Source organism: Hippocampus guttulatus, chromosome 6 (assembly GCF_054856545.1).
Source record: "Hippocampus guttulatus isolate MCC_2025c chromosome 6, RoL_Hgut_1.0, whole genome shotgun sequence".
Classification (NCBI taxonomy): Eukaryota; Metazoa; Chordata; class Actinopteri; order Syngnathiformes; family Syngnathidae; genus Hippocampus; species Hippocampus guttulatus.
Window position 1 is genome coordinate 8,802,456 of NC_141266.1, and position 23,894 is coordinate 8,826,349.

The 23,894-nt window shown below is 41.2% G+C and overlaps 1 protein-coding gene across 2 annotated transcripts in view; it reads left to right on the plus strand.

The window, feature by feature from the left end:
• Window positions 1-23,894, plus strand: part of vps13b (vacuolar protein sorting 13 homolog B) — a 343,076-nt gene that overhangs the window by 170,814 nt on the left and 148,368 nt on the right. The window contains exons 25-31 of one of the 2 annotated variants that reach the window (XM_086112801.1): window positions 1,833-2,036; window positions 10,598-10,769; window positions 12,869-12,983; window positions 15,565-15,631; window positions 18,549-18,818; window positions 18,906-19,062; window positions 19,148-19,259. In XM_086112801.1, coding sequence (XP_085968927.1) covers window positions 1,833-2,036; window positions 10,598-10,769; window positions 12,869-12,983; window positions 15,565-15,631; window positions 18,549-18,818; window positions 18,906-19,062; window positions 19,148-19,259 — 1,097 coding nt within the window. Of the gene's footprint in view, window positions 1-1,832; window positions 2,037-10,597; window positions 10,770-12,868; window positions 12,984-15,564; window positions 15,632-16,379; window positions 16,516-18,548; window positions 18,819-18,905; window positions 19,063-19,147; window positions 19,260-23,894 lie in introns of both variants that reach the window. The other variant, XM_086112800.1, reaches the window with a different exon arrangement.

Genomic DNA, 23,894 nt, shown 5'->3' on the forward strand with positions numbered 1-23,894 from the left:
GTAGGATAAGTCTGAAGAAAACATGAAGAAATACGTATGTACAAAATGTGAATTGGATAATGTCAGGTGCTAAAATGTTCATGGTAGCAATAGGGATTAGAGTCAAGACTAGTCGGAATAGTGGTAATTGATTGGCCGTGGCAGTCTTTCTCGAGCTCCGTCACTCTCTATTCTCTCCTCGGCCTCGTGTTTGGTTTAATTTACTGGCCTCAGACTCTGAGAAGGGTGCACGGTGCAAGGTCGCTGCTGCCTAAGGCACAGTCCGCTTGCATGGGTATGGCTGACAGCTGTTGGCGCTGTCCCTGCATGGCTGCCGGACGAACGTTCGCAGGTCTTCCTAGACATGTTTGAAATAACCCAGCTGTAATGAATTGCGCTGATTTCCATTTATTTATAGAAAAAATTCCCTCTAATGTATGTGCTAACAGGCTTGCGTGTGTGGGCGAAAGAGCAGCTGAGAGAAATAAAATTGTGTTTGGAGTTGTTTGAAGTTATTTTGCGTGTTCTCATATATGTCTGTTCACCTTCTACTTTCGAAGGACCAGCGGTAGTAGGGATAGGGCGGAGTTCTCGAGGCGTTTGGTTGGCTTCGGAAGCGAAACATTTGAAATCCACAACTGAGCTCATGGTGAAAGAGTGTCGCTTTTTTTTTTTTTTTTTTTAGAGCTCCCTCTTGTCTAAATAAGTCTTAGCTGAATGCATGAATAACTGAAAGCATCACATCACGTCCCCCTGCTTTCCCCTGTCATGTTTTCCACTCATGTTTTTGGCTTTGTTGTTGTTAAAAGTTAGGGCCTCAAGTGAGCACATGATAAATTGCTCTTAACACTCTGACGCCAAGCCTTCAGTTTTTCCTTACTGTGGTGAGTTTGTTTTAAGGGGAAATTGATGAGACAACAGAAGTTTCCTCTGTGCGTAAGTCTTTTGGATGTTACAGATAAAGAAAAAAAAACAATATTGTAAGGCACATATGTTTGCGTGTGGTGCCTTTCAAATGATTGCACACTCAAAATAATCACTTTTTTCAATGCAGTCTCCGAGTTTCGAAATCAGACAAAATCAATCAGGGTTCAACTTCAGTTTGAAAATGGATTGTGGTCCATTTCTGGCTACTCATCTCTTTACTCTGTCTCTTCAAGCTGTAACAAGATTTAGTGTCACGCAAGTACCAAACTGTCAAGCCAAATCAGTGGTAATGACCTCAACCTCCCTAACGCAGCTGTTGGAGTCAAATTTTGGCCAAAATATATTTGAATTTGCTTTCAAATGCTAAGACATGTTTTGTAAAGTAAGTTTGTCTTTTAATTCACTCAAGTGGAACAATGGTCCGCACTGAAAGCATATCCAGTGTTGTTGCCCTGGTCAACTTTTGATTACAAAGATGCTGGGAGGTTTGTGCACTGAGGTAAGGGTGCAAAATGTGTATTAAACAGCATAATTACAACCCCCCCCCCCCCCCCAAAAAAACCCAAAACCTTTTAACCATGTATTGTGAATTACAGTAACCGCGTTGCTCATCACAAAACCTCAGCTATCAGTTGAAAAAGTCCCAGATTCACAGCTCTGCATAATTGTTCTTATCTTTGCTGTAACACTTTGAAATGTGGACACGTTTTGGAATCATACTGTAGTTTGTGGTATATTTGAGGTTTAAACCAGGGGGTCAAACTCATTTTTGAAACATGAAGTTGATGCACATTATTTGTTTCGCAGGCCACTATTTGGCCCCCGGGCCATGATTTGGACAACTAGACTCAGTCTGTGTTTACAGTATTTGATTCATTTCTTTCGAAACATTTTTGTTTCCCCTTACGTCTTTGGTCCCTCTTCAGGTGCAGCTGTTGTACAAGCTCCTTCTCAGCTGGACGTCGACATGGGCTCGTCTCCAGAAGCATGGTATTTTACGTCAGTCTGCCAGTATCCCAGAGCCCCCCGCTGGTGTTGCTCCATCCTCTTCAGTACACAGCAGTGCTGGTACAGCTCTGCCTGATACGAGCACCTATAGCCCATCTGCAGACGTGGGATCCCCTACTGAGGTTTGTTTTATACAGTTCGAGTGGTAATAAGTGTTGATGTTCTGTTAATTAAGCATGCGCTTTCGAAAGACACCTGTCAAAGGTCACTTTGTCCCCTGCCCCCATTAGTTATTTAGATTAGAAGGATGTATTATTCATTTATTTAAAAAAAACACTCAGGTCAGTTTTGGACAAACAACAGTCTAAATTTTCAAGGCTGCCTTGCTATTTTATTTTCTCTGGGACATTAAGCTATCCTTGGAAAGCATTATGTATGGTGAGGAATTTAAACATCACTACACATACAAGAACTCATAGTTCTTGCTGTCTCTTTGTCATGTTGTCTCAATATTTTTTTCCCCACTTAAACTGAATACATCCTCCCATATTGCAACCATGCTGTGTGCAATTCATTTAAACATGCTGTTTAAGACTTTGGTATCAGCATAAACATGCATATGCTTTTGATTTATTTTTTTTAACCACTCTTTTTTTTTTTTTTCATTTTGAATTGTTGATCAAGTATGTGGTGAATCCTTGACTGGATTTCTGCATACATGGGAAACAAGATGTGATCTGATCTTGTTTCTTCTGATCTATGTTGCAATAGATAAATACAGTTTTCTTAAACTAACACCACACAAACAAATATATTTTATTTATGTATGTAGAGGTTACAGTGCTTGATGGAAAAAATGTATGTCAACCTTTGGGTTTAATAACTGGTTCGGCCTTCTTTGCCAGCAATAGCCTCCACCAAACAGTTCCTGTAGTGGCCGATCAGATGACCATTCTTGTTGATATTTTTTTTTCACCTCATCAATATTCCTGGGATTTCTGGAGTGAATAGCTATCGTGGTCTTTCCACTGCATCTGAATCAGGTTGAAATCAGGTTGAGGTCTGGACTACTCAGTTGTTGATTTACTGCAACTTTTCCTTTGTGTCATTGCCTTGTCTTCTGTTTAGCTTTTATGAAAAACATATTTTATGTTGACGCTATCAATGTGTCCAGGCCCTGAGGTGGCAAAGCAGCACTTTACTTGCATCTGTTCACACACTAGTTTGATGGTAGCATGGCTAAACATCCACACATTCACTTGCAATCTTCAAACCTGTTCTAGAAACACAACACTATTGTCTTTGTATTGGCATAATACTTATCCCACTCTTGTATTGGACTATATGGTGTCTGTTTTTAAGACAACTATATATGTGCCCAATTTGTCATTTGGTTCTAATAGATGGTTATCCCAGTTTAAGAGTATTTATCGAAGCTGTAATGAGCAGTGTAAATGTACCTACATTGTTTGTGGCCTGGCCAAAGGAAAATGTGTGCATGGTATGCAAATTTAATATCTAAATTGCGGTGGCCAATAACTATTTGATGTCATTCATTATATTATCACACTAGCACAAAAAATATATACAAACCAATCTTCATTTCCCACAAGAATTAAAACCAGATTTATTTTGACTTCATAAAATGTAAATCATCAATACTTGAATAATAGGAATGAATGTTTTTGCTAACATTGTACACGATAGAAAAGTCATGCATATTCATGCATGTATGGTCTCACGAAACATATTTAAAATGACTCCGACAAAAGATGTTTAGCCTGCCTTGGTTTACAGTTTTGGTTGATGATCACAGAGATGATTCACAGGATTTGATGTGTAGAAAGCGACAATAACACTGACTGTCTGAACTTGTTTCACACTGTATCGGTAAACCTGTAAACCATTTCATCCCTGGTGCATCGTGTGATTTATTTTTCTTTTTTTCTTGTTTTTTTTTGGTGATAGTGTGAAAAAGCGGCTCCATTAAAATGAGGGTCTAGATGACTGTTTGTATTGTTAAGCTGTGGCAACGAGCCAGTGATTTAATGACTCCTCATTGACCACATTGGACCTGTCAGAAATGTGTGGCCCTTCGGGATCACCGAAACAACGTTTTGACATTTGAGAGGTCATAAAGTGAGTCAGTATTCATGGTATTTTCATACCATATGCCTTTGTGCATCTGTTTCTGCGTTAATTTTACAGCCATCAACTTTTGTTTATCCTCGCATCATTTGTGGAACCAGTGGCAAAGCAACAGTTTTGTTAGTCAGGGAAGTGCTTTGAGTGTGTATGTGTGTGTGTGTGTGTGTGTGTGTCTACAACACAACCTTAGAGTCCCCTGACAACCCACTTGTAACTGTTTACTTAAGTACAAACACTGGTAGAAGTGTTTAGTCCTGTGGAAGGTTGATGATTAAGCAAGAATGTAGGAGCTGTTTTGATAAGTCTCAGCAGTAGTGGCAGCACACTCTCCCCAAGAAGCACACCCCATGACCACCTCCGACATTTTTCTTTTTTTTTTTCTTTTTTTAAATAGTCACACCACAGCACATGCCAACTGTTAGCCATCCCCACAACCAATGAAGTCATTTAATAAATGACAATTTTCATGCTGTCCTGGAACCGGAAATAATATTATATTTCAGTTGAATCTATATACTGTACTTACATATAGCTTCCTCGATAGTTTGATTACTAATTTAGTGTAGAAGAAATCATTTTTCTTAATATTCTGGAATAAACCGAAGAGTCTTATTTTCCATTTATTGTTTCAATTTTCCACAGACATTGAATAATCCCTGACCACAGAAGAGTAATCTTCCATTTCACAAAGTCACTCATGGCGCAAAACTCCCAGGCCGTCACACCCACCCCACATCTCTTTCTGCCAACAGCATAGCGCAGCCCTCCACCCACCTATCACAACACACTAGCATGCCATGAAGTAATAAAGGTGCCAAATTTGCCCATTTAGCTTGTCTATGTGGAGATGGGGCAAGTTACATTCCAAGGTCATTAAGGTAGTGTCAATGATGCACGGAATCAGCTCTAAAAATAGTTTGCCGTGAATACCTTTGTTAAATTCTGCTATCATCTCATTTATGATCTTTTTTTTCTTTTGACCGCACCCACAACAATCTGTTTGAGTAATCCCTTTCAGTTTTTTCCTTTACCGTCGCCACAGGACCGAGTCAGATTTAATTCCAGTCGCCAGATTTGACACCGAATCCTACGTCGTCCTTTTCAATAGACTAATCTCCACTGGCATCTCCCACCTCTCCTCAAACTGTTTTAAATGCTACTTTTCTGGTTGCACTCAGTTCATTCAGTTCAAACTATTCAACTCCCAGCCACGCCCACATCCAATAGCTGACCTTCCTCTTCATCCCATATCTTCATTCCCATCTTTCACAAATACATCCACTTGCATGACTATGTGGTCGACACCTGGTTTTCCCTCTGCAGCAAACCCTCTCATCTCACAGACTATCTCGCTGAACTCAGATCGTAATTCAGTGCATGCTTTTTTACACCCATTTTTTTTTCTCTGTCCAGGTTAAGGGAGTGGGTGTCATCCTTGACAGCACTTTATCATTTCAACCTCATATAGAGAATATCACAACATACTTCTTATTCCCAGTAAAAATGTTCACTTGTCATGTCGACGATTATTGAGATTTCATCACTCACAAATCCCTCCATAAATTCCAACTGGTTCAGAATTCAGCTGAGTCATAACAAGATTCCCCGATCCTCCCATCACTTCACCACATCTTAAAGCTCCTCCACCGGCTGCCAGTTAAATGTCAAATACATTTCAAAATCGTTCTGCTTACTTTCAAGGACATCCACAACTTCACCGCTCTCCCTCACATACCTGTTCAGTGATCGACAAATTTGCACCACATCTTAGACACTCAGATTCACATCCTCATCTCTACCCCAATGTGCCGCCGGGCCGCCTCAACTCTCTTGGGAGCACAGCATTCAGTCACTTTGCTGCCCTTCTCTGGAACTCATTACCACCCGACCTGCTCAATACATATCATCTTCACATCCAAGCACATAAGATTCCTGTTCAGGGTGTCCTACGGGCCCTCGTCTAATCTTTTTTTCTTCTTTTTTTTCCTATCTTGTGTTTCTCAGATATTTTCAGCTTAATTTTGTGATATCCTCGTGCACTTTGAAAGGTGCATTTCAAGAACTTTCATGAATATTAACCTGCACTCCACCCTAGGACCGTCTGTCTTTCCCCTCATTCATTCTCTGACACTTCACAGCCTGCTGTTGTCTGCCAGTGTTTTGGCCTTTCTGATGAGCAAAGACAAACTCTGCAGAAAAAATAAACTCGGATCCTCAGTCCGTGTATTGCCCGGAGGCCCCAACATTAAACTGTATACTTCTTTCGAAGGTGTGGGGAAAAAGAGGATGTGTGTGTTTATTTGGGGCCTCAACTTGGCAGTTTAGGAATGTGAAGTTAACCCATCTCACCTCATGTTTGCTTTATCACCTTGATGAGTGGACGAAGAGTAATTTTAGTGAAACAGATCAAACATGAACAAAAAATAAATAAATATTCTACTTTTGTTTTATGTTTTTTGTATGTATCTCCTCATTATATTCATCTAATCTATCTGTCTAGTAACTAGTACAGAAGGAAAGCCCACAATGGTCACAAAAGAACCTGAACGTGACAAGGCTGGCAAATTTCTAGTTGTATATACAGTATGTGGAAATATTGCTTCTAAGAGAATGAAAGTTCTCGCAGAGGGTGAAAAAAAGCGTTCCCTTTTCAAAGTACTCAAAGGCAGTTTGAATAATATGTAAAACAACAATAATATGTAAAGATGGATACATAAAATGCAATTTTGAATAGGTTGGTTTTCAGGAGTGAGTTAACAAAACCTGAAATCTTTTCAAGAGTGCAAATAAAAATTAACAACTGAGCTAGTTGTGTTAAGTGTGCACAACATCTTATACAGCCATGGAAAAAATTGAGACAGCCATGTTTTCTTCAATATTTTGTTCATTTTGTGTCTGCCGCCGTGAAAAGTGACTGTCACAAAAGAAAACATGGAATGCCTAAAAGCATTCTTTTAGTCACTACAGTACCCTGGATATGTATGTAATAAAACCTGATGAAAATTTCTCAATGAGCTCTTAAATTCAACTCTTATGAACTGTTTTTGATTTCTTTGATATAGTGGCCCAAACAGATAGACCTTTAGTTGTACTAGACATTTAAAAGGAACAGAAAACTGAAGAAACAAGGGTGGTCTCAAATGTTTCCATGCAGGCTGTAAGTGGAAATGCAGCTGTGTTCAGAATTTACCAGTTACATTCAAACTCTTGTTAAATGTGAGCCCGCACATACTGTACCTGCCAGCAATGTAAGTGCCACTGATTAATCTCCCAACTGAAAATGTACTTGTAGGTTGATATATTTGGAGTCTCATCTTAGAGCACAAGCCATGGTCCACTGAGAGGGACGTCATTGTTCATTGGTGTCAGTCAGGAGAACTGTGCATATAACATTCCAAGACATTAAAATACACATTACAGTGGCATTACCAAGAACTTATGCAGAAAGACTTGAAATCTCCCTAACACGTGTTGGGAACTTATTGGCCAGAAATCCAAAATATATGTAGATGTCAAACACAGCATAACTACAATGAAGCATGTTGGTGGCAACATCATGCTGTGGGGCTGGTTTTCTTCAGATGGCTTCAGCAAGGTGGGGGAAATTATGCACGGGTCCCAAAAATAAGTCACACAAAGCCTCCAGGCTTCTGTTAAAAAGGAAAAAAAAAACGTCAAGGACTTCTTAACTTTATTTGTGATCAGTGAGAGACACTAAATGTGCAGACTCCCATTTACCAGGAAATTCAATTAGATTTGTTAATTCTGAATAAAGCCACATCCCCAGTGAGATGTGTGTGCACACTTGTTATAAAAAATAAATAAAAAATAAAAAAATAAAATAAATACCGCTTGAAAAGAGTGCTTTTTTTTTGGGATGTGTACAGGTTACACATCATAAGAATGGAAAAAAAAGGTTGATATTGATTAATCACGGTCCGAATTATTTCTATCATAAAAAACAAAACAAAAAAAACCCCTAATTCAAACAGAGCTGATCAGACCTTTACATCCACCGTATCTGTCTACCCACCCATCCGTCATTGAAAACATTTCAAGGTGGGCAAGTAAAGCAAAACGTGTTGACGTCCTGGCATGCTCAGAGCTGAACGTGATGGACACCGTAGCTCGGCTCGGGAGAGTAGCAAGAAGGGCCAGGTGTGAAGTAAGGATGACGTCTGGGACTTCCCACATTTGCCCAAACTGTGCTATGCAGAGGATCCAGCATGCGTTGGACCTGTCGTCTGAGGTGTGGGAGCAGAAGGCTTTCGAGGATCTGAGCTCAGGGCCACAGGCCTGCAGACCTCTTTCTGACTCGGTTTTGCGCTTTTGGGGACTGGGATGAGACATGATGTCTTCCACAGGGTTGGAACCTTCCCCAGATGCAGACTCATGTTGAAAACATGCTGGAAGGGCTCCCCCAGCTCAGCGGCTCACGTCTTCGGCATTCTTGGACACACTTTGTACAGGCCTGCTGCTGCCTTGCCAGGGTGGAGACAGCTCGCTCACTGCTGACTTGATGTCTGCTGATGGTTGGGGAGGGGGAGGCTGTTCCAATGTCAGTGTCCTCCCTCTGATTTATGAGTTTGGGTGTTGAGGAGGTAGAGGTTGAACGCCAAATGACTTGCGTTCCACCGGTGCCTAAGCATAAATTCCTTGTGCTATGGGGCCGCGTTTCAAAAATCACTTTATCACACTATTGGTGATCCTTTGGGCCATACTTAAAACGTTTATGTTGGATACATTGTTGTATTGTCCACTTGGAATGTCATTTAAGTTAGGGGTTTGCATGTATTCCAAAACACATTTTCCACACGGAACATTTTAGGTAAGGGACATGATGTGCTCTATAAGCAAATCCACCAAAGCTCAGCCTTTGGCTCAGGGACTCCATTGCTAGCAAAATGTTCGTCACTGTTTGTTAAAACTTCTTAACTCATTCTCAACGGCATCACCCGCTTTTTTTGGTTGCTCGTCAACAAAAAGATTGAAGTAGTTATATATCATTCTACAATATTATTTTATTTGTTTTTTTCTGGGGGGGGGGGGGGGCTGAGGGGCTCTTAAATTTTTGGGAAATTTGACCACAAACGTTTTTTTCCCCCTTTCAGCCCTAATTTTAAGGCATTTAAGCCGTGAGAATGATTTGTAAAAATGCCGGATTCGTTTTTTTTTTTCCTTTTGTTGGGTGTCCAATGTTACAGCATAACGACTCTTCTCTACACTGTGGTCAGTCCCACAGTGCCAGTGGCCAGCTTCTGCTTGGGCTCTTGACATTACAGTGTAATCCCACTGACTGGCTAGAACTGTAAACTATACAGTCGTAACCGCACACGCACACTCACCGAGGGATATGTTTTGACTCCAGCTCAGCAATAATTAGTCCCCAAATGGCAGTTGACATTATATCTTTTGAGACGGAGTGAGCACCATTACTGCTGGGCTCATGTTACTCGCCGCCAGTCGTTGTTACATAGGCACACTGACATACAACAACCGTTTTTCTCCCTATGGAAACATATAAGAATTGTGCTTTGGCAGTGGATTGGGACAAATTTCCCTTAAGATAAGATAATGGAAGGGAATCTGTGTTTCTTCTGTACTATATACTGGAATTCGTTTGCAACGTTTAAGTTCATCCTGTTGAGTGGTAATGGTTTTGATGGATTATATGTCATGTTTTCTGATATGCCTTACATAAGAATAATAATATTCCTAGCATGGTTTAATTTTTGTCATTCAGTGGTGGTACATGTGATCATACTTTTGTCTAAAACCTTCTTCGATGTCTTTAATCAGTTTGAAAACGTTATACTCTGAGAGCGTGCCCAAACTTTTTTTTTCTCCCCCTCGCTTAAAAAGCAAATATATTTAATGGGGCACATGTTTCTCATCAGTGTATTGTGGTCTCCATACACTATAATGTTGAATAGGTTTTTAAATCAGCGCGATCCATATATATATTTTTAATACGATTGTCACTGAGCCCTTGTTGTCAGCCACTCCAAACTGTGCGATTAAATTCAATTTGCAAATTAGTGTTCTGCTCTTATCCTTCCCAAACTTTGGAATGGGGACATAGTTTCCTCATCTGGATCCTCTTAAAGACGCTGTAATCATCCCAGCAGCTGTGGTGTTTCTAATTGAGATGGTTGATAACCTCCCCCACCAGCCACAGCCAGGCTCAATAACCATGACATAATCTGTCATTACAAGGCAGCGATGGAAGAAGCTGTGGAAAAAAAGAAAATCCCACATTTCTCGAGCTTCAAATTACCACATTGTTTATTTGCAGGTCTCTCGCTTTCCAGTCATGCAAATATGTGTTTGGAAAACAGATTTACTCGCAAGAAAGACATGGGCGCACAAAATAACCTCCTTGCCATGAGCCTCCGATCCTCACCCACCTTTGTGTTGGGAGGTGACAGGGAAAAAAAAAACCAAGCAAAGAAAAGTGTTCTTCCAAACATATACCCCCGAAATGAAGTGTTATTTTTCCCTTCCTGCAATAGAAATCATGTTATTTACTTACAGTAATTGCACATTTGAAAATAAACATGAGCGCACCTTAACTTGACCTTTCATCTCTTCCTAGGGTGATTCGGTACCAGGAGGTGATGATGGTCCTTTTGCTGACACAGTGACCCTGGAACAGAAAACTAGCAGCATTGGAGGAACGAGTGGAAAAGTCAGCCTTTGGATGCAGTGGATGTTACCCAAGGTTATTGTTAAACTGTTTGCTCCTGACCCAGCAGTCATAAAGACAGGTAAGTATTTGACCAAATCATGTGCTCTATTACTGTTCTATTTTTTAAATCTTGGAAACTTTGAAACTATATTTAGAAGGACTATAAAGTATAATTTACTCCAGATCCAGTCATTTGTATAGTAGGATAGAGTAAAGTAAACTTTTTGCCTTGTTAACGCATCACTCTTGAAGGTTAAGAGGATGAGGGGGATTTATGGGGCGGCATGGCTCGGTGTTATAGTGGGTGTCTCCCAACCCAGAGATTGTGGGTTCGACCCCCCGGCCACGTTGAAGAGTCCTTGAGCAAGATACTGAGCCTCCAGTTGCTCATGATGCTGTGTCATCAGTAGGTGAATGAGATAGCAGTGTGAACCGCTCTGAGTGCCCTCATAGGTAGAAAAGCACGATGCAAGTGAAAGGCCATTTACCATTTCATTTTCCTTCAATGGGGGCCTCCAGTATTGAGCATCTGCCCTCCAGATTTGAAAATGTGCAATCTTTATTTGCCAGCATTACATGTTGGAGGGAGTTTGAATATTAACTGAGTTTAAAAAAACTCAAGCCAGATCCCCTTAATAAAAAAAAAAAAGATTCCGTAATAGTTGATTTAACCAAAAGGTATGGATCTCCTGCTTGCTGGTGAAATGAGGCGAGGCTTCAAGCAGGACAATATCAGAGGAAGTTGGCCACAGAACATGAAGGGGAACTCAGCGCGAAAATCTTCTTGACAAGAATGTGTTGTATGTGGCTAGACACCACATGCTGATTAATATTGTGGTCATGGAATAGCAATTAAACAGATGAATCCATCCGTTTTCATTCATCTCAGGGGGCAGACATTTTAGCATTCTTTTGCCGATTGAAATTGACGTCAAACTGCCTTCCAACATCCCAGCTCACCCGTTTCCGGGGTTTGGTCTTGTGACCAAGCCTCGTAGCATGCAACAGTCTATCTTGGTTCAGAGAAATTATACCTTGGTCAGTGAATAGCTGGTTAATTGCCTTTTGTGTTTCAAGAGTTGAAGCGTTTTGCCCTTGATCTCTCTGAGTATCTCCTTCTCCCTCCGAAGTCAGATGAAATGGGGTTCATGTGTTAGTTACATAGAGGAAGTACATCTTGTTGGACACTCCTCTCAGCCATCTGGACATTTGTTTATCTGTTCCCATCAAAAAACAAATAAACAAAAAACCTAAGCGCAGCGACATAGATTTAGCGATGTTCTGACGAGCTGTTGTTCCAGATTCTACTGGTTTTGATGCCGTCTGGTCAAGCTAGTGTCAATAGGCAAGTTTTTTTCGGGGGGTGACAGAGGTTAGGTTCCCCATAAAATCTGATCATCCACCAGCTCCTGTGAAAAGCCAAATCAATTACCCAATTTCCTTCTTTTGAGAAGTGGGTCGCAGCATGCGCGGAGCAAAGACGTTGGTCCATATAACTTTGGTGTCTATGAGTCGCTGACGACCGCTTACACCAACTTGGGCGCGTTCTTTCCACAAACTATCCACAATGAAGCGGACAAGGCTTGTTTTTCAATGTAACAACCCACGAGGAACTTCTGTGTTTCTCCAAATCACCACAAGGCAACAGTAACAACGTGCTCGAAGTCTTATTTTCCCAAGGCCTTCTTTGACTGTGGGACTTTTTTTCGTGGAAACAATGACAACAATCTGCTCAGCTCACAGGCTCGCCTCGCTACAATCTCAATCAGTTTGTTGAACATGAAACACATTTTGCCTGTGGTAGGTAGTTTAGTTTTCACACAAGATGCAGCGAGGAATGCGCATGGTATATCTACAGTATGTCTGTTTAAATGCACGGTCTTTCTGAACAATCAGTGTTGGGTGACATGCACATTCCACATTTTGGCAAGCCGAGGTTGTACTGTGTACTCAACTCATTTCGCCCTCTTACTCATTCTCTCGTTTTCCAGTGTGGTTCTTTCTGCCAGCGTGAAAAGTATGACCATTGAAACAAAAACTGAAAGCCCCTCCCATCATTAGCAGTGTTCCATCTTAAGGATTCATGTGCAGCCAAGCATTTGTAATGCATGTATGTCAGCATTTACTAATGCTGTTTGAAAATATGAAAAACAACACTTTTTTTTTCTTTCCCAACAGAAGTCTGCGTGGTCAGTGAACTGGAAGACTTGAGTGCCTCGGTAGATATCCAGGATGTTTACACTAAGATCAAATGTAAAGTTGGCAGCTTCAACATTGACCACTACAGATGCAGGTGGAGTATCCTTAGTACACAAACATGCACACACGCCATCTCTCACTGCACATGTATATTCATGAGGGAAGTAACCATCACCATGTAAAGCCCAAGTGACAAAAAAAATAACACCCATGCAACAAACACACACACTTGAACACTCATGCCAGTAACACTTTTTTTGTTCCCGTTCCACCTTCGTGAGGGGGACTTTTGGGATTATCACCCCAGCGTCATCGTCTTTCCAGACAGTTTGAGACCAAAAAATTGGATGGACGATTTGACTCTGCTTTGGGCTGGCCCAAGTCTGACTCACAGAGCAGATGAGTTCAGTTTGGCCATCAGTCATTTTATTTGCGCCTGTGGTGTCTGAATTGATTCATAGAAACATTAACACACTGGAGGAAAACCGCTTGGCGCTGTTCCATGACATCCTAATATATAGTAATCTTTCTCCAAGTCAAGTTGCATTTGGAATTCTATGATTTACCTTCTCCACAGAAATTATCAAAGCACTCAAAGCCAAACAAGCTCAAACTGGGACTACAGTAAATTTGTAATCGCTGTTTTTCTTTCCACATTTGCATGTTTCCAGTCTCTTGCTGCTTGACTTTTTTCCTGCTTGTCCAGATCACATTTAGATCGTTGTTGGACTCGGTAATTCAAGAGTGCCCGCTATGTACGTGCCTGAGGTCCACTTCGGCAGGAGGCAGTTCCCCCTACCTTAGTTTAAGAAGATAACAAGCCCAGCAGCTCCTTGGATTCCATAGACCACGATGTGTTTGTGTGTGTGTGTTTCCAGTTCAGTGTGCTTACATGCCTGTATAAATATGTTCTTGGCTTTAAGTGCCTCCTCCTCTCAACGAGCCAGACAGTGAAGTGGAGATGGAACCTGCTTGCTTTGAGTCCACCTTGAAGGCTGTCATTTGCAATGAGTGTGTGAACCACCAAAATGATAACAGAAAAGGAACCTGGGTTGCCAGATTTTGAAATCACCTTAGCTGGTTCCAATTTGGTTTGTTCTAGTCTTATGTGTTACTTACTGGCCAGAGGCGCATTGAAACAACTGACTTGGCTTTAAACGTAAACATCAGACCTCCCCGATTTTATTTGTGTTTATTTATTTATTTCGTTTCTGTGGTCCTTGGAGTTTGATTCCACCGGGCAAAATGCGTTCCATTAAGTTTGTGCCACCACACCAAGCCAGGATGTTGTCAATGGCTGAGACGTCGTTTTCCAGTGTTAATGTGTCATGGGTGATTATATAATCTTACCTCTCTCTCCGGGTGTTTGCCCATCTGCCCCAAAGATTGGTCCAAGCTTAATCCTTTAGGAGACATCAATAATTTGGCAAGAAGATAATGGTTCAATTTTAACATTTTCCATTTAATGCTCATGAACAAACACCCTTAAAGCTGACCAGAGTTTTGGCAGGAAGCAGCGCTCCACAATGTAAGCCAGGTAACATCAGTGCTTGTTCAGGACATATTGGAGGCTGTGTGGGCTCCTTGCCCACTGTAATCTCTATCCTCCACATGTACAAGAGAGCCTACTGGGATACAGGTCCATATTCATCATTCGGAACAGATAATTGTTTGGTATTTCTGCACCCAGCCCAGTTTATTTGTGTGCAGCGGGTTGGTTTAAATTAAACCTGACACCAAAAATGTCTCATCTGGCTCTTGATGTCTCACTGCTGGAAAATAGCAAAATAGTAAGGTCAGTCAAGGGTTAGAGGTACATATATCCATGAAGCCTAATTTTAATTAAAGATTGAGAAGGGTAGAGGAGGGAGTGAGAACAGACAAGACTGACCAACAGGGAGGTCTCAGAAGAATAGCAACATGTACATGGAGTTTCTGGACACTTCTATTACATGGTAAGAAAAGGGCTTTGGGGGAGACAGTAAAGCAATGTTTAAAAGGCATTCATACCAATCTTTTTTTTTTGTCCATGAAAAGATTTGCTTGAGTGACAGCATCTCTCATCGCTTTGTATGTAATTTCTTAGTGATTACTGAAAAACATGCGTACATGTCCTCTCGGGTGGGGGGGGGGGGGGGGGGGGAATGAGGTGTGTACTTCATAGTCACTTGCAGAGACGTTTGAAACAGTCATGCAAGGGAGTCATACCTCTTAGCCACCCTCAGCAAATGTGTTCACATCCTGGGAGTCAAAACCAGGCCACCAGTTTTAAAAAGAGCAATCCTAATTGCTATACAAAATGGAAACCAATGAGTTGAACATTGTTTACCTTCATGTTAATGACTTCACGATGCCATTTCTTTTCCTTTACAGGTGCTCTCTGTTTCTATGTGCCACAACAATAATTGGATGCCAGAAGGAATATCTGGGTTTCATATCATTTATTTATCTTGTCTCCATTAATGTCTATGATGACTGTTGCTGTTAAAATGCCATCCCGGTTGCAATTATATATACATACATGCACACCTCACCCCATAATTTGTTTATCCCTAAGGTAGTTTATAAATTCTCCCATTAAATAGATATTATCAAACGGTGTCACAGTCATATAATTAATTCCAGATGTCCCATTTAAGACTTGGCAATGTGTGTGTGTGTGTATGTGTCTCCAGGCCAGGTCAAGGCTGGCACTCTGGGCTTTATGAAGGACTCCTCCTGCAGTGCAAGGAGACAGCTGTGGTGAGGCCTCTGCCTGTCCCAGAGCAGCCAGCATTAGGCCTCCTTATAATGTGTCTCTGCCATTCTGTTGCCCTTAATCAGAGTTCTTATTTGCTCATGCTGGACAGACAGGAAAAGACATCATGATTCTGGCTGTGACTCACAGTGCCCAGACATGTTGCATTGAGATACACCCTACAAAAAATGAATAATACAAGAGGAGTCAGACATGAACTGAAGACTCTGGCATCGCCTGTCTCTCCAGTGGTTCTGATTGTCTTCATAATCAAGTGGATGGAATCTGGTGACATGGGCCTCCATGCTCTTCTTGATTCAAGCTAATACTGTAGATGGTCTTATACTGTTCACATATGCGGCAACATATCGAGAAGCAATTTTGTAATGAACAATCATAGTCATTAGCCGATCGTGTTCATCATGGATTGAATGTAATTTACTAGACGCCAAAAGTCAGGATTTAAAGATCGCATTCGTTTTGTGATGACATATTCATTTTCTCTTCCAGTATATGACCATTGCACAGTATCTTTGCTGGTTCAAGATGGCACAGTTTCCCTTGGTTTTACTAACTCTCAACATATTTTCCCCAATTATCCAAAGGACACAATCCTATGAACTTCAATGAACTTCAGTCATCATCTCTAAAATTGTTTGCTGTGTTTCTTTCCAATCACGCACACTTACATTTCTTCCCTGTCTTGCTCTCCCTGTCCCCTTTTGCACCTACTGTGTCTTTCTTCACCTCCAGTACGGAGGAGGGTGTTCGGCAGAGCTGTGGAGGAGTGGTCCTGTCTTGCACTGACAAGCTGAACAGGCGCACTGTGTTGGTTCGACCGGTCAGCAAGCAAGATTCTTTCAGCCAATTCTCTGGTTTTTTCCCTCCTGTAAGAATATGGCTCATCTGCTTTATAGCTTTCTCTGCTATGCTTCATCTGTAGTGCCTTAGGTTCTGTGCATTCCTCAGAGATGTTTTGGCAACCCGCGCGTTGAGATTTTTACTTTGAAACTTGCCAGCTATAAAGTGTATTCCAAGCACTTGCACTTAATTCAAATCAGTCACATATGATTCAAAAGGGCTCTGACTCTTATAATATGACACTCTGAGGAATATAAGTGTGTTTGCTTCAGCAATGGCAGAATGCAGCACATAATTTTATGTTTCATGCTGTCTCCCCCCCCCACAAGATTTATAATTACACAGTAATTTAAGATTAGGTTCACGCATATTAAGTCACCTTTCACTGTGTGTTTTTGAAGACATTTCTGGGGTTTTAAACTAAGTTAATTGTCTTGAATATTAATTGCAGACCAAATGTCATTTTCTGATTTTACATTTATCTCAAATTGTTTTTTAGACTATTTCCCACTAGACCATACACAGTGCATCTGAAAAGTATTCACAGTGCTTCACTGTTTCCACATTTTGTTCGATTACAGCCTTAAACCAAATCCAAATTCAAAATTATTTCCCCACCTCAAAGTTCACACACAACACCGCTTAATGACAATGTAATTTTGGGAGGGGAGTCGGGTTTCAAATTTATTCAGGGGGGGGAAAAAAATCACATGAGCATAAGTATTATAACAGCCTTTGACACGAAGCTCGAAATTGTGCTCAGGTATGTATCCTGTTTCCACTGATTATCCTTGAGAGGTTCCTACAGCTTAATTGGAGTCCAAATGTGGGAAAATCACTTGATTGGACATGATTTGGAAAGGCACACACCTGTCTATTTTCAGGTCCCGCAGGTGTGTGCGTGTTGAAGCACAAACCAAGCAAGAAGTTAAAGGAATTGTCTGTAGTGAAACAGAATTGTCTCAAGGCACAAATCGGTGTAGGGTCCAGAAAAAAAAAAGATGCTGCTTTGAATGTTCCAATGAACACCGTAGCCTCCATCATCTGTAAATGGAAGAAGTTCCAAAGCGGCAGGGCTCTTTCTAGATCTGGCCGCCCGTCTAAACTGAGCAATCATGAGAGAGGGGCCTTAGTCAGGGATGTGACCAAGAACCAAGTCAGTCTGTCAGAGCACCAGCCATCCTCTGTGGAGTGAGGGAACCTTTCCAGAAAGACAATCATCTCATCAGCACTTCACCACTCAGCCCTGGATGGTAGAGTGGCAGGATAAAATCCACTACCAAGTAACAGAAACATGGCAACCCAGCCAATTGAAGGACTCTCAGAGCATGAGAGAGGCAAGACTATGGTTTGGTGAGACAAAGATTGAACTCTATGGCACGAATGCCAACCATCGAGTTTGAGGGAAACGAAGCACCGCTCATCACCTGACCAATAGCATCCCTACAGTGAAGCCTGAATTTGACTGTGCCCCGACGCTCCCCATTCAACCTGATGCAGCTTGAGAGGTGCTGCAAAGAATAGGCAAAACTGCCCAAAGATAGATAGATAGATCCCAAGCTTGTGGCATCATATTCAAATGCTCGAGGCTGTAATTACTGTCATAAATGAATCAACAAAGTCGTGAGCAAAGGCTCTAAATACTTAAGCACATGGGATGTCTTCATTTTTATTTTATTTTTCATACATTTACTACGAAAAAAAATGAAAATAAATGCCCATTGTTATTCTGGGGTGCTGCATGTTGAATTTTGAGGGGGGAAAACATTTATTTTATTTTGGGATCTGGCTGTAAAATTATGAAGTAAGAAGTGAATGTTGGATGCACTGGAGCATGATAGCCCAGGTTTCTATCCTAATAGGCAATTGCCCATTTTACATTTTTCAGTGTCCTGTATGTCTCATTATAAATGCACATTCTTTTTCAATTGAATCTTACCAAAGTATTTTTTTATTATTATTATTATTATTTTAGCCCATTAATCAATGTATTGAGTTGGACATAATTCCAGTCCTGTTGCAGTAATTATGCTTTCTCCCCCCTCCCTCAACACTGGCCAGATGGCAGCCAAGGTCTTGGAAGGCTCTCACCAGCAACATGGATTCTTGTCCATTACCTACACACAGGCTGTCACCAAAAATGTTCGTCATAAACTCACCACGCGGCCTGAGAGGCCAGCACGCAGCGCTTCCACAGCTGGGCAGCGGATTCCCGCTGATCCACTGGCAGATGGTTCACCTCAGTACCTGAGAGAAATCCTTCTGACAGCTCAGCCGTTTGATGTTGTTTTGTTCTGTCCTTTGTTAACGACTGTAGTTGGAATATTTCAGGTAGGAAAAAGTTCAATGTTCATGTTAACGGATCTATTGTTTCTTCAAAATGATGTTGAAAGTCTTTTGAATCGTCCCAATTGTTAGACGACAGTACCGAGACGCTACAAAGACCGTGGAAAGTCAGCAGGGCAGCCAATGAGGAGCCACACATTGACCTCTCGGTGTTTACCTCTCATCTACATCAACACCAATTTAATCAGGATTTTCTGTCCTCGATCACCTGAAAAAACTACGACACCAGGTACGGAAGAGTCATTTGAAGACATGAAGTTTGGATACTTTAAAAGACATATGCAGCTTTTATTTGTTTTTTTTTTCTTCAACAGATGTCCATGCGGATAAAGAAGACACCTTGGTATTAAAGTTGGGTTCCCTTAGCATGGCTCCTCAGGCTGATAACCCGCTCTCTCGCATTGTGCTGCGCAAAGACCTCTACCAGTAAGATAAGCCATTTTCCCTCTCACACAAAAATGTTTAAACTACTAATCCCAATTCCAATGAAGTTTGGATGTTCTGTAGAATGTAAAGCAGAACAGCATAACATTATTTCAAAATCTTTTTCCGTCTATATTCAGTTGAATACAAAGGCAAGATATTTAAGCTTGAGATTTATGAACTTTTTTTTTCTTTCACACATTCACTCATTGTAAATTTTCCAAAGAAAACTGCCGTCGATGCATGTTTACCACTCTGTTACATCACCTTTCCTTTTAACAACACAAACATTTGTTTGGGAATTGATGAAACTTTGTAGGTAGAATTTTCCATTCTCGAATGATGATCAACTTCTGTTGCTCAACAGCCCGTTGTCTTTGTCGTTGTGTATTGTCCTGTGCACCACGCAGTTTCATTGGGAGACAGGTCTGGACTGCTGGCAGGCCATTCTAATTGTCACACTCTTGTACTCCAAAGCCACACTGTTGTAACACGTGCAGAATATGGCTTGGTTTTGTCTTGTTGAAATAAGTAAGGGTGTTCCATAAAAATACCCTGCTTGGATAACAGTATATGTTTCTCCAAAACCTGAAAGTGAATGGTGCCTTCACGGATGTGCAAGTTACCTAATGGGGATTAACACAAGCCCATACCATAACAGATGCTGGCTTTTGAACTTCGAGCTGATAACAATCGGGGTGGTCCGTTTCCTATTTGGCATGAAGGACACGGTGATTTCCCAAAACAATTTAAAACGTGGACTTGTCAGACCACAGCAAATAGTTCCATTCTGTGTCAGTCCATCTCAGATAAGCTCGGACCCAGAGAAGCCTTCGGCGTTTCTTAGTGTTGTTGATATATCGCTTTCAATTTGCATGGTAGAACTTTAACTTTCATTTGTAGATGTAGCGATGAACTGTGTGAACTGACAAGCTCAAACTGAAGTGGTCCTAAACCCACATCACAATGTCCTTTACACAATGACTTCGATTTTTAATGCAGCGGATTTGAAGGTGATGGGCATCCACTGTTGGCTTTCGGCCTTGCCCCTTATGTGTAGGAATTTCTCTTGATTTTCGGAATCTTTTGATGATATTATAGACCTTAGACGATGAAATTCCTAACTTCCTTGCAATTGTGACAAACATTATTCTTTAAACCGTTGTACTATTGCTCATGCTGATGTTCATCAAGTGGTGAAACTTGCCCCATCCTTTCTTGTGAACAACTGAGCCTTTCGGGGATCCTCCTTCGAACCAATCATGATAGAATGTTCCAAACAGATGTATTTTGTGCTTTCCTTAACTTCCACAGTCTTGTGCGGCCCCTGTCCCAAGCATTAAATTCAATATGAGAGAATCTATGCCAAAAATAATAACGTTCATCAGTGTGAACATTAAATATCTCGTCTTTTATAGTGTATACAATTGAATATAGGTTGAGAAGGATTTGTTAGTCATTATAGTGTTTTATGTACATTTTACACAATGTTCCAACTTCATTGGAATTGGGTATCGTATTTCAGAAGTCTTCCATGAGCTGATTATTGATTTATTACAATGTACAGCAGAAAGACTGATGTCATACTTTAATTAAAGTCCAAGAGACTGAGTGTGGCTGACAAAGAATATAACCTGTTGTTAGGCAGACATTTTTAGGGTACCGCACGATAAGTCAATTGCCTCGTGAGTGTTTCCCCCAGTTATGTTTCACAATACATCTAGTGGCTGCTCCACAAAACAGTTCAGCTGCATCAGCAGTGACAACACACAATGAATGACATCTTTAGGGTCTACGGCGTCTGCCAGCTCAAACAAAAGACTCATATGGTTGAAAGCTGCTAGGCCGGGAAAATCTGAACTTCTAAAGGGAATATCTCGGCAGAAAACATATTTCCCTGCTATAGGCAGTGGTGAGTATCTGGATTGTGTCACAGCTGCCTGGAAACCACAGCCCCACATTGTGTCTGTGAAAAAGCATTTGTTTGAATGGGCAGATATGTTGCTGGCAAACATATGTAATGGGGGGGGGGGGGCTGTGGAGGGGGGATAAAAGTGATGCCTAATGCTTTGTGCAGCTGCAAGTAAGATGTGTGCTGACACACGACGTAATGTGGAGGGGAAAAAAAAGGATGGATGACAACACTTGCTTCAGCCACCGGGAATGTCTTAAAAAGGGAAAATGCAAGCAGCAGGCAGGCAGCGATGGTCTATGCTCAGGGGCATGCCCGCCAACCTGAAACAGATCTTGAGAAGAGCTTGCATGGGATTGATCAGTTACCATAGCTACTGGTTTTACTGCCTTTTGTGAAGTACCTTCCCCTTTTTTTTGTTTTTAAATTGTTCTTATTATTTTTTGCTCAACTCATTTTCTGATGTTTTATGTTTGTTGATCATGAATGTTGGTGTGGCATATCCTTTGGTTCCACAGAAATGTGTTGACCATGTTGTTATCTTGTCAGATGATGACTGATGATCTTGTAAACAAGTAGTAATCTGGTGAGGAGAAAAAAACAAGTTCCTTACCCTGAAACAGCCTTGCAATTTCACCCTATATTGGCCTGAAAAGATCTCCTTCTGGTAGTTGAAGTTCTGTGAATGTGTTGCCACATCCCCACAAAGACAATGGTGGGCTCATACAAATCTCCAGCCTGACCTCTGTGCACACTATATCGACCAAAGTCTTTGATATGCAGTTTCGGTAAATGCATGACTGATTCAGTAACAACAACATTCATGATGTTTTGCCGATACTGTATCGTGTGCACCACATAGACATGTTTGCACCCATTCTTCTCAATACTATGACCAGTCAGTGTGCGTGTGCATGTGTGCAAACAAACCACATTCGGAGTCACCACTTCCCTTTGGGTTTGTAACCCAGAAATTATGTCAAACTACTTTGTGTGAATATTTTTCTTGTCGTAACCAAGCTTTATTTTCTTATCTTTATCTTCTTCATTACCTTCCTTGGTCATATCAGTCCAATATGATTGTTGATGTTTCACGCGTGTGCTTTGTTTGTACTGAATCATGCTATGTTTGATCCCCCCAAGTCATGTAAAGTAAGTCACAGTCAATGGGCTGTGATCATGTAAACATGTGCGTGTTTACAAACTATAACCATATGTGGCTGCAAACGGCACAGTCTGTGCCAGTAGCCATTTGCTGTAGCTCCGTATAAAGCGCACCTCTAATTACATCCGTTGACAAAACTGAATGACTAATCCGAGGTACAGCTTTGGTATTATTGTCTCCTGCATGTGAAATTAGTTAGAATGTCTAACACAGGCTTTGATTTTAATGCCACCCTGAGAGACAAGAGGACGGCGAAGGCTAAGGGGAGAGCTGGTGTAAACATTCAAACAGAGCATATCTAGATGAGGGTCCACTACCACTATCCGGAACTTCCATTTCATCCCGAACATTATCAGCGCACTTCAGCTTCTCCCAGAGAAGGCTAAATAAACCAGTGTCTCCAAGACTGCTGGACCAAATTGGTGTTCACTCGGCGGTTCATTTGGTAGCAGTCTACAGTTTCATTTGATCGTGTGATGTTGAATTTAGTTTCCATCGAAGAGGAGGTCCCCAGCGGCTTCTCTGCTAAGCAGGAATTGTTACACAGGCCTCAAGGCTTCCCATTTTTTCATCCCTCTCCATCTTGAACTTACAAGGCCGCTGTCAATTTACACAGCTGAAATCATTTTCCTTTCTTGAAAAATTGTGTGCATGAGTGCTGGTCCGAAGAACGTCCAGCATGTGTTCAACCCTGACTTTCTTGTGGTTTGGACCCTTTCTAAAATCACGCAGATCTTTTACTCCCCACTTGCAGTATGTGCATTTTTTTCTTCTCCAATCATTTTTTCCGCATTATGGAACAGCCAATTCAAAGCTTCTTGTTGGGCTACAAGTTTGTTAGACAGGAGATTACAAGCACCCCGGAGATGGATGCACGATGTCACATGGTGTCACATGATGTGACATGTAGCATCACATACAAGGTGCACTGGGACTGGTTTTAAATCAGGTTTGTGTTCTCTTTTCTGGCCTGTGGTTATTGATCATTCACAGTGGAATTTCTCATTCTTGACAACATTTGTACTGAGAAGCTGGACGGGTGGCAATGTGTTTGATTTCATTTAAAAAAAAAAACAGTTGTGAAGATAAATTAATCTGTTAGAAGGACAAACTGTCACCACAATATTTACTTCCTGAATGTGTCCGGGCCAAATTTTAAGTAACAGTTGAACATGTATTGTTACTCTCGTACGTCACTGGAAAGACGTTTACCTTATTGTATTGCATGCCATAGAAAATATTGGTTTGCCAAGGAAAACCCAAGGTTTTCTAAAAACAAAAAAAATATGTTAGGGTGTACTCATTTATGTTGAGTCCTGGATTAGTGTATTTATTTGTGCTCACCATCCTGCACATTTCCCGACAACTCCAAAATGACACAGCTTGACATTCCATCGCATACCCGTTACCTCATGGTCTGTCTGAGAGAGACCAAGGGAGCATCCCACAGTGCCTCAAAATATGTCTTCTGTTATTTTGTTTTGATTGGTGCTCATGTCTATGTTTCCATGGTAACACACGGGAAGGCTGCTGTGAGCAGTAAGACAGAGCAAAGCCAAAA